The sequence below is a fragment of the Nestor notabilis genome, unplaced genomic scaffold (assembly GCF_000696875.1).
Source record: "Nestor notabilis isolate BGI_N333 unplaced genomic scaffold, ASM69687v1 scaffold31215, whole genome shotgun sequence".
Taxonomy (NCBI): domain Eukaryota; kingdom Metazoa; phylum Chordata; class Aves; order Psittaciformes; family Psittacidae; genus Nestor; species Nestor notabilis.
The window spans coordinates 7,947-25,158 of record NW_009929426.1 but is presented as its reverse complement, the minus strand read 5'-3'; the positions used below and the strand labels follow the sequence as shown (position 1 = coordinate 25,158).

Here is a 17,212-nt window from a genome sequence, read left to right as displayed (position 1 = left end):
ATTCCTGCTTGCTGCTGGAGTCACCCCTCTCTAGAGCTTGCCCTTGCTCAGCCTGTTTTATATTACAGAATTGTTCCTCTGAGTAATCATCCTATACTTGTAGTATGGTCTGTAAATGCCAAACCCAGCCTGTGTGCTCCTGCTGTGCTATCTGTGGTTTTCAAGTGCGGACAGATACTGGGATGAGAGATTGAGAAGGAAGTTTCTATCCATCCACTTGCTCTCCAGATGCTTGAGGTGGTTTTTGTCATACCGCACTAATAGTGTGGCTCCATTCCTTAATTTACTTCATTTAATAGCATCCAATATACGTTAACAGAACATCAAGATTTGTTTTATTGTTTAATAATGTACAGTTCAGGAATGTCTTGACCAACAAGGGATAAATGCATTCTATGGTGAATTTTCTCATTACTCCTGTTATATTGTAAAAGAAAGAATAGACAAATAATCCCAACAGAAACAGCATGTCTGTGCTCAAAGCCCTCATTCAGAAAACTATGTAGGCATTTGAGCTATCTTCTCAGTTCCATTGTAACAGCCCAGATAATTCTGAATATCATCCTCAGTAAAAAAAAAAACTCCCATAGAGCTTCTTGGGAAAATGACTGTGATTTTCAGATTCCACTTTTGCAAAGCAGAACCCATGTCCCCAGTATTTTAAGGCAGTTTAATGTTTGTTAAGTCAAAAATAATTTCTCCCCTCACAGAAGCAGTTGTAAGTACCATTAAAATCATTGCAGATTGCACCAGCATATGTAAAGAATAAATACAACCCTACAGTGCTGAATAGGTAAGTGCAGACTCTCAGCAAGAGAAATGTGTAGGAATTAGAATTAGGTAGACTCCAGACAGATGCTTCAGCTACTGTGTAGGATAACCTGAAAAAATGTAATCCAATATGAGAAGAAAGTTAATGTAACATAAAAGCATGCAAAAAAAAAAATGTGTACAATATGCAAACCCACAACTGTTTGCTTTCTAAACCAATATCCCTTCATTCTTTACTGCAGTCTGTGACAGGAAGCTGGAAATCGTAGACACTTTGGAAAAAAAATTAAACATAGATGAATTCACAGAGGTGAGAAATTAAATCAGAGCATCTGATGCAGAATATGGTGTTTATCACAAAGTAGTAGCATTTCGCTGGGGACAGCTAAGATGAGTAAGTGGAGGGCTTTGCTTCTTCAGCATTCCAGGTAACTGGTTATATCAGGACTTTGCATGTTCCATCTCTGTATCCATCCTTCGCTGTCACAACACTTTCATTCTGTCCAGCAAGGGGGATGTATTTTGCTTTCTCAGAGCTGCTGCCTATGCAAAGCAGTGTTTTTTAGGACAGTCTTCTCAGTCCCTTCCTGGAATGCCAAAGCCCTGAATCACTTGTGAATTCAGATGCAGAATATCCATCTGAGTTGCATTGGCTGCTCAAGGCAGGTTTGGTGTCCCAATATAGCCATTAGCCTGAGGTAATCAGTACTGTCCTCAAAGTATTGTTATTTCTGATTAAGTTCTATTAACCACAGAAAAGCCTAATAAGTGATCAGAAGCTCATTTTTGCTTGGAACTCTTACTGACTTGGACCATAACCAAACTGCAACAAGTGACATAGCTGTTCACAAAGCATAACCAGGCTGGAAAATACACAGTTTTAAAATTAAAAGCTGTCACTGAGAAACATCAGGAGTGTGTTTTTAAAACCCACCCAAGTCAACAAGTGTAGTTGGAAGGTTCACCCCATTACTCTACTCTTTGTCAATCTGAAAACAATCAAATTGGTTCAAACTACAGTTACTGAAAAACTCTCCAGGCCAACCCTTTGCCAACCCTTTCTACCTACAACAGAGCTGAGTTTTATGGCTGGATACTTAAATCTGCAAAAAGGGATGTTTAGAATAGAAATAATGACAGACCTGCAATTGCAGCAGTGCTGGTGGGTGCTGTTACAATAATTAAAACCAGAGTATAAAGCAGCTGTGCAGAGACTAATTTCAAGCAACCATGTGTGATTTTTGTGCCTTCCTTGCTCTCAGGAGACTCCCATGTTCGTTATTTCACAGAGAGATGCATTTTCATGGTAACTCATTGAAGGCTTTTTTAAGCCTGAAATGAGGTATTTTTAAATTTAACCTCAGAATAACTGCATTTAATTAAGAAAACTATTGTGGCTAATGGGAGCCCAGAGAATTGCTTTTGTCACGGCAATGAGGCATCAATCCATAATCCCTATGGCACATGTATAAGCACTAAATGAATTCATGCTCCATTAGCATTAGAAAAATGTTTTAAAATATATTTTGTGTACTCTTTATTTTAACTCAATTAAAGATATGACAACAGAGATCAGGAATACAAAAGACACAGACTGTCAAGCTGTCTCATTCACCAGCCAGTGCAGCTTAGTTCTCAGAATATATTCTCTGATGCATTTCCAGTCCAGTTTTAATTGAATCAAATGATGAAGCTTTCATCACTTCCCTTGAGGAACTGTTCCATAATCACAGGCCTCACTCTCAGGACATGGCTGCTTCTAATCCTCAGCTACAGTTTACCTTTGTTCATCAGTTTGCATCGTCCACCAAGACCTGAGAGAGAGATGATCTTTCTTGACACTGGTCTAGGTCCTTTCACATGTGGAAAGCATTGCTCTGTAATGGACCTTAAAATTAAATGCTGCTTTTTTCTTTCTTCCCTGAATTCAGTGCAGCTTTGGATTACTTAAAGGCTGTTAGAAACTCAGTAGAGAGACCTCACACATTGTTGTTGGATTTTGGGGTATTTTTTTGGACATGCATAGCAGTGGCTTTTGTATTTTTACATCCTTCGTGACAAGCTCATAGAGTCTTTATATTAAAAGTATTTAAATCCCAGAGGCCAGTCCTTACCAGTTTATTTCACAGGCTTTGTACCTCAACATGCAGAACCTCCAGCAGCCTGACACAAAGCTGTTGGCACTAAGGCAAATACTCCCATTGCCTTTGTAGGATCGGAATCAAGCCTTAAAGGTGAGATTATTGTCCATGGTCACATGTGGCTCACTCCATTTCTGTTGAGTAGAAACAAAAAGCAAAGCTCTGTTGTTCTTGATGATAATGTGTTCACAATCTCAGCGAGGTCTCACTCTGGATAGCAAGAAGGAGGTGTGCCAGCTTTCTTCTGATGGGTGTCAAAATCTCTTGGTTAATAATAAATAAATGTATGCTTATAACATGTACAGTACTTTACACAGCAGAGTTCTTTACACACATCAGCTAAGAAAAGCTTAAGACTCTACGATAGTTCCTCCTGCCCACAGAGCCGAACACAGGCTTCTAAAAACTGTTCTGGGAAGCTGTTAGACAGCAGTATTAATACACAAGCCTTGGGATGTGTCATCAAGATGACATACAAAATAACAAGCTGCTTGTCCAAGCTGCCTCCTCCCAACTGCTGTCATCCTTAAGGGTTCATCTGCCACAGGGCTCTGGGTTGTAATAGCTCTGAAAAGCTGGGAGATACACGTATTCCCAGATCTGCCACCTTCTCTCCAGCCCACGTACATCCTCTCCATTTATGCTGAAATGCAGAAAAGCCACACACTGCATTAGGAATTCTTCTTTCCCACCAGCCACCCCTCAGGCCATTTGCTGCTGCTTTTCTGCTCTTCCTCTCTTCTCCACTTGTCCCATATGTTTGGGAATTGCACAATATAGACATGATTAATACTAACATATATTAATATTTCAGTTGGTCAATGCATTTCAACAAGTCCAACATGTTCTAGTATTTAACTCGGGTATCCATGCTCTAAAAATGGGATAATGGGAAACATTCCATATTTTGGAAATTAGGGTTTGCATCTTTTAACTTCCTGTATGGGTCCCTGTTACTGTGCCTGGCTCCAGAAACCTGCTCTAATAATTCAGCACAGGCTTTGGCATTGTGGTTTGTTCTGATGGCCATTATTATTTATGTCATGCACACCACATTTTTAGAACCATATTGCTTTTGCTCATGAAAACCACGTGGCTATAAATCCAAAGTGTTAAAGTGTCTCCAAGGCTAGAACTTAAAATAAATCTGGAGTCAGTAGTATCCCCAGTGTGAGAGGACTTAGGTGACAGGCTCATTTTCAAAAAGTTCTTTCCTTTTTTTATTGTATCCAGACTGGTTCTTTAAACATTGAAATCATGGCCAGTGGTCATTCTGTGGCATTAGAGAGTTGAGTGACTGTCAGTTTTGCAAAAACCAGTGGCTCGAAATGCCTCCTTAGGGGTAAAGTCAAGAATACTAAATTGCTGCTGAAAACCATGGAGAACTTCTACTCTCCCTGACGTAACCTGGCTGAATCAATGACATTTCATAGGGGGGATTCTCATCCAGCATCTCTGAAGCACTGAACATGAGAAGTGACCTCTGGGCAGCAGAGTCCCAGGCTGGTTTGGAGAATATTGCTGCTTCTGAAAGAAAGAACCAAGCAGGCAGTGTAGCATCCGTGCACCAAGTGTGCAGATTAAACTGCAAATTCCTATCTGTATCATTGCATGCAATAGGTTTTAAGGAATTTAAAAAGGTGAAAGTTCTTGAAGAAAGCTAACCATTCATCCTGCTGCTTTCTCTCCACAGTATGTCCATTCCTACACTGAACATTTTCCAGATGACATGTTCCAAGAAGTGCTGAAGCATCTCTGTAGGTGTGCTGATGACTTTGGAGAAGCAGTAAGACATGATATGTGGAGGCAAATGTTTACTTTTCTCTTCGTAGATTGTGATTATGGAAAGGTAGGCAAAGCAGCTCTCAACCTAATTTCAATATGGAGATGCTTCCAGTTTGGTATTTCTCTGGGTCACTGATTTCTCTTTATTCCTCATGACTCTAGATGCTCTCTTTGTGCTTACTCAGCATTATTTCAGAGGACAATAGCTGCTGCATTGTCTTCAAATTCATGGGGTTTAGGCACAGAAACAGCCAGCAGCCTATAAGCTGATGACTGATTAGAAACTGCATTATGTAACTGATGACTTGGGGCTGAAGTTTGATGATTCTGGAGAAGAAATTAACCATGGTCTTTACTACTTCTGGTCATCACCTGTTCTCACAGCACACTGAGAATGTTTGGGTGCTAATCTGTCTATTCAGCCATATTGCAGTAAAGATAACCTGATAAAGACTGACCTTAACAAACGTGCACATTACTACAATAGTAACATATATTGTGTTAATTATGTTGCATTAATTTATACACCCTGAGGGCTTCTATCAATAAATCTCATAGTTTAAATTTAAAATGCAAATTTATCTGTCTTTACAACCTTCTGAACTTCTGCCACAGTTTATGAGCAGGCAATTAAAATAGAGTAAGTCAGTTACAGAGCTGGAAATGGAACTCAAAAGCCATAATCTGGTTTTCAGCAGCTCTAAACTCATCCTCTGAATACACCTTCATCTCCATTAAAATAAATAAACAAATAAGCTAGATGTGTTAGAAAAGCAGTAAACAGTCAGAGCTGAACAATCAATGGCATGAGATATTGCTAAAATCTTGGGCTTCATCCAAAGAGTATGGTACTTGTTACAAGTAGCCTCAGCCAGTTGCTGGCTACTGCACAGCAAATAGTTGCTATAATCTTGCAGTTTTCTACAGGAATTATGTATTCCATGCAGCACTCCTCTAATGATGTTTACAGCATGCCTACCCAGAATGAACTCTGCTGTACAAAGTCATGCTAATAATGTCATTACCTCTAAGAGAATGGAATTACAGAGAACATTTCAACACCAATGGTGTGTTTTAGAGAATAGCAGGCAAGCTGCTATTTCAGGGATGAGGAAAGAAATGTGACCACTTCTCAGCTAGGAGACATTTCATTTTCCTATTGCTCTTATGGTGGATCCTTTCAGGTAAAGTAATATATAAAGCTGAGTCCTATCTTTGTCATGCATTTTGAAAGGATCCCTTCTTTCCCTTTCATGTTTTAATGTGACTTTCTTCCTGTTATTTCCGTGGCAGTAATCACCATCTCCATGCTACTAATCCCAGTGGAATCTCAGAGGCAAAGAGCCAAAAACACTAGCAAAACATAAGAGTGAGCAGCTATCAGCACAGACTCCATGGCTGCCCAGAAAAGAATGAGCAGAGCACAAACTTGGTTGCTGTTTCCAGCCTCCGAGGTAGCCTTGCTCTGCAAATTGACTTCACCAAACTGTAGTGTGGACCACGCAGTTCTTTTAAACCTGTCCTGGTTTCTTTTGTACAGCTCTTAATAAGTCCTGCCCTACTGTGCCCACAGGGAAGATAAAAGATGCAAACTAACCCTAGGACTTCTTCCACTTGAATGTGATCCATTACCTGTAGTACTCATTCTGCAAAGCAGAGCAAAGCAGTTGTTTCAGTTCCTAATTTCCATTTGTTTGGTGGCAGGCAGTTATTCCAGTCTGCATGGTGACTGTGGCTGGCTGCTCAATGAGCTGCAATTAGAGCCAGGGAGCTGAGAAAGCAGTGTTTAAATTACAGTCAAATTAGAAGGTATGCACATGATCATTATTATGATTTCAAATGCATGCATCCAGAAGGATGGCAGCTCAGCAAGAACAGCCTGGACTATACAGTGAAGCAGAAAGTTTCCAAGACAATACCAGGACACAGTTGAATCACTGCTCTGATGCCCAAAAAGGCAATGGCTCTGGGAATTCTGAGCTTATTGTCTCTCTGTGCTTATGTGTATCAAGTATAGGTTTTTAAATACATCATTTAAATTAAAAGGATCTGCATCATTTTCAAGGACATTTTCAGCCCGAAGCCTTTAAATGTGACTGAATTTAGTCAGATTAGGTTTCAGACTAATGAACTTTGAGACACTTCAGATGATTGTCTTTCTTGCAGTACAGCAATGTCAGAGCCTGCTTTGTCATGACCTTTTCTGTCTGTTCTTCCCATCTTGCTCACTAACAAGTGTCTTGTGGTGCTCAAGATACACACATCCCATTTCCAGGAAAGCAATCAATCAGTTGAACACTGACCTATCGCTGGTGAAATGGCAAATCTGGTTTAGCTTGTGTTGCTTAAAGGAATTACTCATAGATCACAGCACATTGCTGAAAACAACTGAGAATCATCACCTGCCAATATCCAGGTGACAGGAAAATCAGGTCAACACGTTTCAACCCTAGCCAGTAAAGCTGGCACTTGTTAGAAGTGGAGACAAGTTTTGGGTGGCTGTACAAACACAGATGGTCTGCAAATCTGGTTTAGCTTGTGTTGCTTAAAGGAATTACTCATAGATCACAGCACATTGCTGAAAACAACTGAGAATCATCACCTGCCAATATCCAGGTGACAGGAAAATCAGGTCAACACGTTTCAACCCTAGCCAGTAAAGCTGGCACTTGTTAGAAGTGGAGACAAGTTTTGGGTGGCTGTACAAACACAGATGGTCTGCTGTTATTTATAGTGGATGGCGGACCTGTTCTCGCGAAAAGTAAAGACTCAATGTGAAGGGCTGAAGGGCAGGAATATTTCATCAGGCTCCTCAGTCACACACAAAGCACAAAGAAACTTGAACTCTGCTAGTAAATTTAGGAACTCAGAAAGATACAACAAGTTCCTCTCAAAGTAAGTTGTAAGGAAAAGAAGTGTCCTAAAATAACAGGCACTTCCAGTAGAATGACAGATCTGTATAAATCCTAAGTGTTAAAACAAGGTGGATAATATACCCCTCATTCCTAACAGGTAATTTCTGAAAAGGAATTTACTATTTTTAACAATACATAAAATTATTTCATCCAAATCACAAACTCTTCCAGAATCTGAGTTATCTAAATCCTCCAAGTGGATTATCTTAATATGACAAAAGAATCCCAAACCATCCTTTTTATTTTCTTTTTAATAATACTCCATTAATTGATTTACCTTTTTAATAAAATTTTGCATTAGTGCTGCAACTCTAAGGCAACCAGCAGCTGATTGTGGCAAGTAACAGCTGGGGAAATGTAAAAGGAAAATTAAGTGTGTGTAGGAAATACTGAATGGGGAATCCAGATTCCACAGTGATCCAGTAACATCTTCAAAACCATGTTTGTGTATGTACTAAGTGGATGCAGAATCCAATCTGATGTATTCAACTGAAAAACAAACAGCATAAAGAAGTGTTTGCATGAGAACGTGCAAAATATTTGTATATTGATGGCAAGAAGATGAAGACCCTGGGAATCAGGGCCTACATCTTGTACGTTTAGGGACAGAATTATGTGATGACATTTTCTATTCCAAACCCCCAGAAAGCTGAAATTCAACTGTAATTTCCAGCATTTTTTTTTTTCAGGAATTAAGTTACCAGAGTCTGAAACACTAAAACTGCACCAGATGTCTGCTTACAGTTCTTTTCTGATCCTTTCCTCAATTCCCTGTAGAGGAAAGGTGTTGCAGTAACACAAAATGTGATGGATTCACTTTGTTTTCAGTATCAGCCTCCTTGGGAGGCACTTCATCAGTAGGCACTTCTCTCAGTTGTTTTCAAATCCTCTGTTCCTAAACATTGATGCCATTAATTATGGTTTAAAATGATAAACAACGGGGTCATCTTCAGCTCAGTTACAGAAAAGAACAGCAAACTTCTTCCTTTATTTCTTCAGCCTAAGGGCAGGCAATTAGGAATTAAAAGCTTGGTAAACTTTATGTTTTGCAGTTTTTCAATCTAAGAGCAAAATGTGAAAAGGAAATCAATAATTCAAATGGAAAGCTACTTGCTATAAATAATGAACTTAAGTAAATCTGTTCTCTAATTAACTACCATATTTCACTAACGGCAGGGAGATTACAAAGGTGGCAGGACTTAAATAATGACAACAGGAATTCATCATAAAATGGAGAACTTGCAATCATTTAGATTTGCTTGACTTTTGAAACTCACAATTTCCTGATTGGAAATGACCCATTTCATTGTCTTCTCCTGGTGTTACTGTCTGTATATACTCACCCTGAGCAAAAAGGACTTAATAAACTCTGCACGTTCCTCTGCACTGGAATTACTGACAATGCTCTCACCTCAGTGGTCAAATGTGTATGAATTTTTAAAGGAAATTGGGGAGGTTGTCATGATAGCTCTGGTTTTTGGACTAATCATCTTCCCAGGCAGTTGCCAAGGCATAACACTTCAAAGGAAACGATGGGGCACAAAAGCAAACTGCAATGTGCAGTCACTAACATAATGCAGCACAGCTCATAATATGTGAAAATTCTTCCATAGTACTGTCAGGAAATCAATATCTGTCCAGAAAGCATGAAATATTGAAGCTTTGATCTTTACATGAAGAACTCCTTTGGCAAAGTGGTTACAATGATCTAACTGTAATTGGTGAAGAATATGCAAGAGGATGTGCCTGCAAAATGATGTGTTTGGGGCATTCCAGCTAAGCCCAGAGGAGGAATTTTTGCCTCTGTGAAATAAATTGACTTTTTTGAAATCTGTACTCATGTTCTGGTAATGGATAATTTTCAGTCACAGGTAATTCTTAGCTAATGGCGCCTTTGTAGTGCTGCAAATATTGATGTAAGTCCCAAGAACCACAGGAAAAACCCAATAATTGTAATCTTTTTGTCTAGGTTGGTCTCTTAAACAGACCAAAAATACTTGCCCTGTTGACAGACTTCTACAAAAGAAGCCCAGTGGGTGCTCAGGAGGGATTCTGTAACCCAAGACAGTGTAAGTACATGGGATCTTCCAGCTGTGGTTAAAACATGAGGAGGTCACATGAGGCTGCAGAGTTAATATATGTTTCATAAGTGTTACCAGAAGTGAACAGAGCCTAAAAAAGGACCCAAATGAATGTTGTGACCTATACACCATAATTTACAAGCATGTTTTGCAAACTGTGATGCAAATGTGTGTTCAGAAATATTTCAGCATCCAGAACTTTTCCTTCCCACCAAATTCTGAAGTACTTTTTAGAAGTAGGAGTAAAAAAAGAGTTCTTTTCCTGAAACAATTCTTCTTTCTTACTGGGCAATATTAGAAGTGAATTTTGTGCTTACTCTAAAATTTCTCCAGGAACATAGAAAGATGAAGAAAAAACACAGAGAATAATCTACATGAAACTAAAATACTTTTAAGCTATTGGACATTAATTAACTGCTAAGATCAAATACAAGGCAAATTACACCTTTCCTTCTTAGCATGGAGAATTAGGAAACATTTCTTTCAAAAGCAATATGGTGTAATGCACAGTTACAAGTGAGATCTCTGCAGGCAAAGACATTATTCTGAAGCTCTGTGTTTCTGAGATGCATGTTTGCAGAAGGTACTTTCTCATAAAGTACTTTCTCATTTCTTTTCCCTTGGGAATACCTTTTTCTTTAATTTCCCCTGTGCAGTACCAGAGAACATAAACCCAATGCAAACTATCAGCTTATCAATATTTTTTCTATTCTAGGGCCAATAATAGAGCTGCAAGAGATTAAGCTTGCACATTTATGGGGAGGCTTTGATGACCAGGAGGTTTGTGAGGAACTCAGTGAAAAGTTAACCTTGTCTCAAACAGAAATTTCTGAGAGAGAGATTTTAGCTGAACCTGTAGATGATGATAGACAAGGCAGCAACGTGGTGAGAACTAGTGTCACAGAAGGTCTTTCCAAACAAATGGGCATGAATGAAGCTGAGACTGGAGGAATTTCTAAGGAAGAAAACCAAGCAGCAGAATCAAATGATGCTGAAGTGAGAGAGGAAGGTAAGGATGCTCTGTCAGAGCTGGAAAGCACTGATTTGGAAGCTAGAGACTTGGATGGAGGTACCGTAGTTAGTGGGAAATCCAGTTTCCATGAAGACATGGAAACTGAGGGGCAAACTGAGGGGCAAACTGAGTCTGCAAGTGCAGTCAGTCAGGAGGAACTTTTCCCTGAATCTACTGAGTACAGTCTCAGTAGAGATGGAGAACCTGGATCTGAAAATCAGGTGGAGGAAGAGGAATTTAGCCTGGGAAGAGAGCCTGATATAGAAAAAAATGGAGAAGAAGATTATCCTATCTCAGACAGAGAACCTGGCTCAGAAGGGCAAGTCAGTCAGGAGGGGAACTGGACTGCAGAAACAACCAACACAACTTCAGAACCAACAACTGAAGCTACAGCCATGACCTCAGAAGACAGAGCTGTGGCAGACATGGATGTCATTGATTCAAAAGAGGATGCTCCAGTTGCAGAGGTTGTGAAAGAAACCCCTGCAAGAAAAGGGAGTGTTCTTGAGCAGCATGACAGCCAGACTGGCCAACAGACAAGCTCAGAGACAAGGCTGCAGGATGGGAACCTTCTCCAAGACCAGGGTGGAGGTGAAGCTTTCTCTTTTATTCTGGCAGACCCTGATGTTTTTCAGTGTATACATCGACTAGTTGAACTATAGGTATGTTTTTAATCCTTTTCAAAACTATTGAAAGCATGTGAGTGATTTCTGAATACACAAGACTATAAGCTCTGCTATCTTCCCAGCATGATGTTTTCTGCCAAGGTTTCAGTATGTTCCTCTCACAAGGTGGTAGGTGAGTCACTTTGCTGGTGATCTGTATTCAAGGCACTGAGCAGACTTTAGTTCAAGTGTGGACTTTCTGAAGCAGAAGCATTTTTATAATAAAGAGAAACTTCATATTCTGTTTCACTCTGTAATATAAGTACAGCAAAACAGGAGCCTGAGCATGTCAAACCTATAAGAGTTCTCTTTAAAATTGCAGGCCCAGCACCCACAGATAGACAGGATTCTCCAGCTGAAGATAGCCCGGATGTTGAAGTGCCATGGTCAGGTAACTGCTCATCAGCCCTTTTCATCCACTTTAGAAACTATAGCTTGGATATATGTATGTAAAAGCTTTCAGAAAAGCTGTATCGTGTGTCTTTTTTAAAAGTTTATGTCATTACAAGGTATAATTTATCTTTCATCAGGTGACTTTCTGACTCGTGACCTAAGTTCCAGGTTTAGCAACTATGGAGAGAGAATTCCAGAGGACTGGAAGTGTGAGAACACTAGATTTGCAGGTATTTGGTCACAAAGCTGTGTGTTCACTTGGGCACAGAGTGGCTGGCAGCGTTGGCAGACATGCCAGTACTGCTGTGAGCTCAAAGTTTGGCAGGAATACAAACACTAATTCCTGAAGCTGACTTCAAGATAAGAGCAGTGTAGTCTTTGTCTCAGAAAGCCACTTGCTGTGTAACAGTAATTTCAGCTCAGCTGTATTCAGGATTTGACCTGGTTGTATGATAGCATCCATAGACTGAAGAGATACTATTAGGAAAGTATAAGCAGATTAAGGCTTTTAGTCAGTGTGGAGTCAGTCTGTACTCAGCTATAATTTCACCAGATAGGAAGTGCAGGATTCAGGACTGAGTTGCTATCTGCCACGTGGCCAGCTTTAGGGCAGCATTTGGCTGCCTGTGACGCACTGTGCTCTCTGTCTTTCAGACCTGCATCCCATCATGGCAGAGATTCAGAACCGCTGGGCTTCTCGTACTAGGAGCACCTTTGATGAAAGCAGCCTCAACCTGCCACAGTTTGTACAGCTCATGGAGACATTTGTTGGTGAAGAGATTTCTCTGCCTACTGTGAAGAGGCTTATTGTCTTCATCAAAAGAGAATACAAACAGACAGAAGAGGAAAAAATGCAACAGCTAGAAAAAGTAAATATTGATAAGTTTTGCTGATCCCATTTCCAAACAAAACCCAAGCAGATGCCTACAGATACTTACAAAGTCAACTTTTAATCTCATGCTGGCAGAGCTATTCACTTGCAGCCTTGCATTCTCTATTTCAAGAGACCTTTTACGCCTTTGTTTTCATATGGATCCTCCCTCCCTAGCCCTTAGCTCTAGAAGTGATGACAGCCTCATCCTGTAAGAGGTTGTCTTGTCTGTTCTAGAGCCTCAGTGACACAGCAGGTTGATAGTTAATTGTGAAAGAGCTCAAAACATTCCATTCTGCTTATTCACCTTTATAATAGCCAAGAACCTGATCTCTGACCTACTGCACTGGCATGTGCATATGAGGTTGTGGGTGTTTTGGGGAGGATTGTAAAACAAGTGTGTTTGGTTTTGCTATGTGCATGGCTGTACGTGAATGTGCTCGTGCTTCTTTGTGTTTAAGTTACAAGGTGCTCTTGCCAAGTGTTGAAAAATATATTCCCCTCCTGCAATATCCTCATGCACAGCATCAGGGTGCTCCATATTCCTTCAGACTACGGATATACTTCATGGTGGGTCTGTCCATAGTATCCTCTCTAGTACAGGGAGGCACAGACCTCAGATCTCTTTCTAGTTTCCCTCTGTGCTGCTGACCTAATTTGGATGAGATATTGGATCTGACGGCTCTACTGTCCTCATGCTGAGCACACCACACACTGCCAGTATTTTGGCCTTTGAGAGAATTCCACCCCAGCCATTTATCACTGTATGCTGTGCAAAGACAGTTTAAAGGACAAATTGTACATGCATTTGCTTGGAGCCCACACACTTCAGGGCAGCACCAGCAAAATAACAATGTACAGATACACAAACTGTCACATCTTTGGATGTTACAAACAAGGCTGTGGTTAGTTCTTCCTGGGAAGACATTTGTATTCTGAGAAACCTGCACTTACCTGAGTTGATCTCACCCTAGATCCAGCACAGGTTTCATTTGTTCACTGTGAAATAACCCTCTGCAGTGCTGATTCTTCCTGGTAAAACTGAACTGTCAGCTGCATTTTGGATTCCCAAGTATCTCTCAGGTTTAATGATTCATCTCCAGGTCTGAGCTGTCGATGCACAGATAGGAATGATGTGGTTGACATACCAGTGCAGTTTCCATTCTTGAGTAGACACTGAACATCAGTGTCCAGGAGGTGCCAAAGACCAAACTGCTCCTCTCTTGCAGGTTCACCACAGCTCTCACTTGGCCCAGCGGAAACTGCTTTTGGAGGCACTTTTTGAAAAGTGGGACAACAACGCATCTGGGTTTCTGGAGCTGGAAGAGGTGGATGCTGTTCTGAGCACCTTTAAGGAAGGGATGGAAAAAGAGACCTTGAGGAAGGGTAAGGAGACAGCCTTGCTCTGAGAGAACAGTGTCAACACAGTAGGCCTTAAACATTCAACGACAGTGCTAACGAAGTTGTTGGCAAGCACCAGTCACTTTTTGTTTTTGCAAGCAGTCATAAGCATACACGCAATGATGTGTAAAATGAAAAGGAACAGTTATCCAGAGCGACTTGTTAATGCATAGCTCCATCTCCTCCTCCTGGGCAAGACTCCTCTGCAACAGATTCCCAGTCAGAGAGGTAGCCCAGTGCTTTCCTGCCACTGTGATGTGCTGAAAAGTGATTTCAGCCATAACATGCAATGTACACTTGTGTGGCAGTGAAAAACACAGGTAAAACCTGAGGACATGTTTGCACTTCTCATCTAGCTCATCTGAGCTATCCAGCCATTTTTAATAGATAGATTTTACTGTGCTATCTGCAGGAATGTATCTCATCGGAGAGAACAACAGCTTTCCTTATGGGTCTCAAATAGCCTTTAGTAATCCACACTAGCACAGTGCTCATGAATTAGATAGCAGCTTTGAGTCTCACTTCTCTGTTGGTTCCTTTCTCTGAGTAAACTTAGCAAATTTGGTCCTTGACAGAATAGAGCTGGGTCAGACAGAAATGCTGTGGGTTTATCTGGACCTGTCTGGCAGCCTCATACATATTAACATGTGGGCATTAGGTGCTCTGAAATACTGTATTAGCAATTAAGAACATGCCTGCATGTGTGCTTGGCTGGAGAGGACTGATGTATTCATCTCCATGCTCATCTTCGTGTTGCTAAAAATGGCTCATTTTGGCAACCACTAAACCCTCTTTATCCTTTAGCTCACTCGAGGCAGCTGGTGGGGTGGGGAGCACACCAGTGTGCTCCAGTTCATAGTCTCCAGGCTGCACAGCCACAAGAAACTGGCAGGTCACAGCTCTCTCGTATTCAAAGCATGCCAGAATGTACTGAAATATGGAAGGACATAATCCTTTCCATGAAGGGTTCATAAACTAAAGGACAAATAAATAGCAAGATAGCATAGCAATATCAATACTACCTAGAAGCAACATAAAATACTTCTAGCAGCTTCAACCTAAGCTTCCAAAGCCACCGTGGAACAAGCAGGTTTGGGGGAAGGGTCCACAGACATTGAACACCTGGATGAAACCACAGAGTGACAAGTGGGTGGAATGATTTGATTTTCCTTGTAACTGAAAAGTGAGCATTACAGTTATAATGGGGAGAATAATTCATTATGCTGTGGCTCAGTAATAAAGGAACTGATCATGCCACGTTCAACTTCATGTGCATTTCTTTCTTCATCTCTTCAAAGAGAGGAGAAAGTGGAGGTGAAAATCCATGTTTATGCCATCAAAAAATTCTCCATCCTAGTTCTGTCAGAAAGCCAGAAATTAAATGAAAAAATAGTGAATGTTTTGTAGCTGATGGGCAGGATAAGGCAGCTTTAACAGCTCCACCATGACTGTGGCTGGTTAGCACTTGATAATTCTGCAGCTAAAATCAGTGATAAAATGCCCCCTGACTTTGGGGGGTGGGGGGAAGGAGGAGGCTCTCCACTGCCATAAACATCTGTGTCTTAATGCACTGGGAGGCAACCAAGGCAGCTCCCTGCCTGTTCCTGTGCATCATGAATCAAAGCATTTTCTATTACACTGTTCCTTATAGCCCACTGTATTGATCACAAAATGCTCTCTTGCTTAACAGCAAAGTCACACTTCTACCTATGTATCTTTGCTTGCTTAGTTCACTAGTCGGAAGCAGCTTGACAAATCACTCTCTTTCCTTTTCTTCTTCGAGCCCAACAGGATTGAAATCAGGATGCAGAAAAAATGATGGTGGTGTTAGTCATTGCAGCTCTCAGGAGAGGCATTGCCAGGAGCAGGAGCAGGCAAGCCCAGCCTGGGCAGAGCCACCGGTGAATCCCGGTTTTCCAAAGCTGGGAAGCTGCCTGCAACTCCCAAAGCCTGTGCAAGAGCACCCCCGTGAGCCCAGAGCTGGGGTGTGGGGAGCTGCAGCACCGGCCTGGGAGGACGGGCACAGGGTGCAACAGCTCTCTTAGCCCGGCTGCTGATTTAATAACTGCTGAATAGAAGCTATGGGGTAAATGCACACTGCAGGCTCAGTATGCTGGGAATACAAGTCTGAGATGGGTCCTATTATCTTCAGGACCTCTGGACAAACTGGAAGTTTATGCTCTAAAATGAACAGAAGATCAAAGTGGTTCTTGAGGATCATAATTTGGCCTTTGTGGCATTCCTCATTCCCCCTTCTCCAAGCAAAAGTAAGCCAGACCTTTCTTTCCATGGCAGCTTTCCTATTTCCCATTGACCTTTACTGTTAGGTATGTTGCAGGGGTACAAAAGGAGCACAGGAGCAACACTGTGCAGGTTTCCTTCTCAGCAGGTGAGGGATCTAGAGGAAAAGGTGCATCCAGTCTGAAACCTGGAGATTACCTATCATGATGACAGCTTCCATTTAGGAGATAGCTGGAAGGAAGCCAGAATGACAGACCAGAGCTCTCTACTGACAGGCAGTTTTAGGGCTTGATTCATATTTTGCACAGGAAAAGCAAAATTATTATTCAAATAGATTGTCCCTGTCTTATTTTCTGTTTCTTCTACTAGCAAAGAAACACCTTTGCTCCCGCTACCCCCAGCTCAGCAGAGTGGGGAAGCTATCCCCAAAGGCATTCCAGACTTTCCTTGAGTTACTTGCTTCCGAGCTCAGTGGCAATAAGGATGAAGCTATTGATAACTTGGTGGAATTTCTGAACACAAGTGTGGAACAAAGTCACACGGAGTACTTGCAAAGCTCAGCCAGGAGGAAATGGCTGCACAACATCCAGCAGGCAGCGGAGACCAGCGGAGCAAGCATAGAGCCAGTTTACAAAGCAGTGTTTAAGGCCCTCTCCCAGGTAGGCATCCCAGGGAGCACAAGACTTGTTTGTACTGGGATTGTGACACTGACTTCAAACCCTGGTGCGTCTGAGTGGAAAGTGGGAAGCTGCTCTGAGGCTTGGTTTCCTTGTCCATTTCTGCACTCAGCTGCTGTTCAGGGGATCCCATGGTTGTGCACAGAGAATCACAGGTCAGATCTGCAATACTTCTTGTCTGTGGCTTGCCCACACAGAATGCATCTAGTCCTAGGCACAGATTATAATCAGGGATTATTTTTACATGAATTTTCCCCTA

At 41.3% G+C, this 17,212-nt stretch overlaps 1 protein-coding gene across 1 annotated transcript in view; it reads left to right on the top strand.

The window, feature by feature from the left end:
• The window catches only part of EFCAB5 (EF-hand calcium binding domain 5), a gene marked incomplete at its 3' end in the record, with an annotated part of 30,588 nt that overhangs the window by 6,154 nt on the left and 7,222 nt on the right, over positions 1 to 17,212 (top strand). The window contains exons 4-10 of the mRNA XM_010014963.1: positions 1,014 to 1,081; positions 4,606 to 4,761; positions 9,582 to 9,681; positions 10,409 to 11,296; positions 12,418 to 12,632; positions 13,864 to 14,020; positions 16,646 to 16,935. Coding sequence (XP_010013265.1) covers positions 1,014 to 1,081; positions 4,606 to 4,761; positions 9,582 to 9,681; positions 10,409 to 11,296; positions 12,418 to 12,632; positions 13,864 to 14,020; positions 16,646 to 16,935 — 1,874 coding nt within the window. The remainder of the gene's footprint in view (positions 1 to 1,013; positions 1,082 to 4,605; positions 4,762 to 9,581; positions 9,682 to 10,408; positions 11,297 to 12,417; positions 12,633 to 13,863; positions 14,021 to 16,645; positions 16,936 to 17,212) is intronic.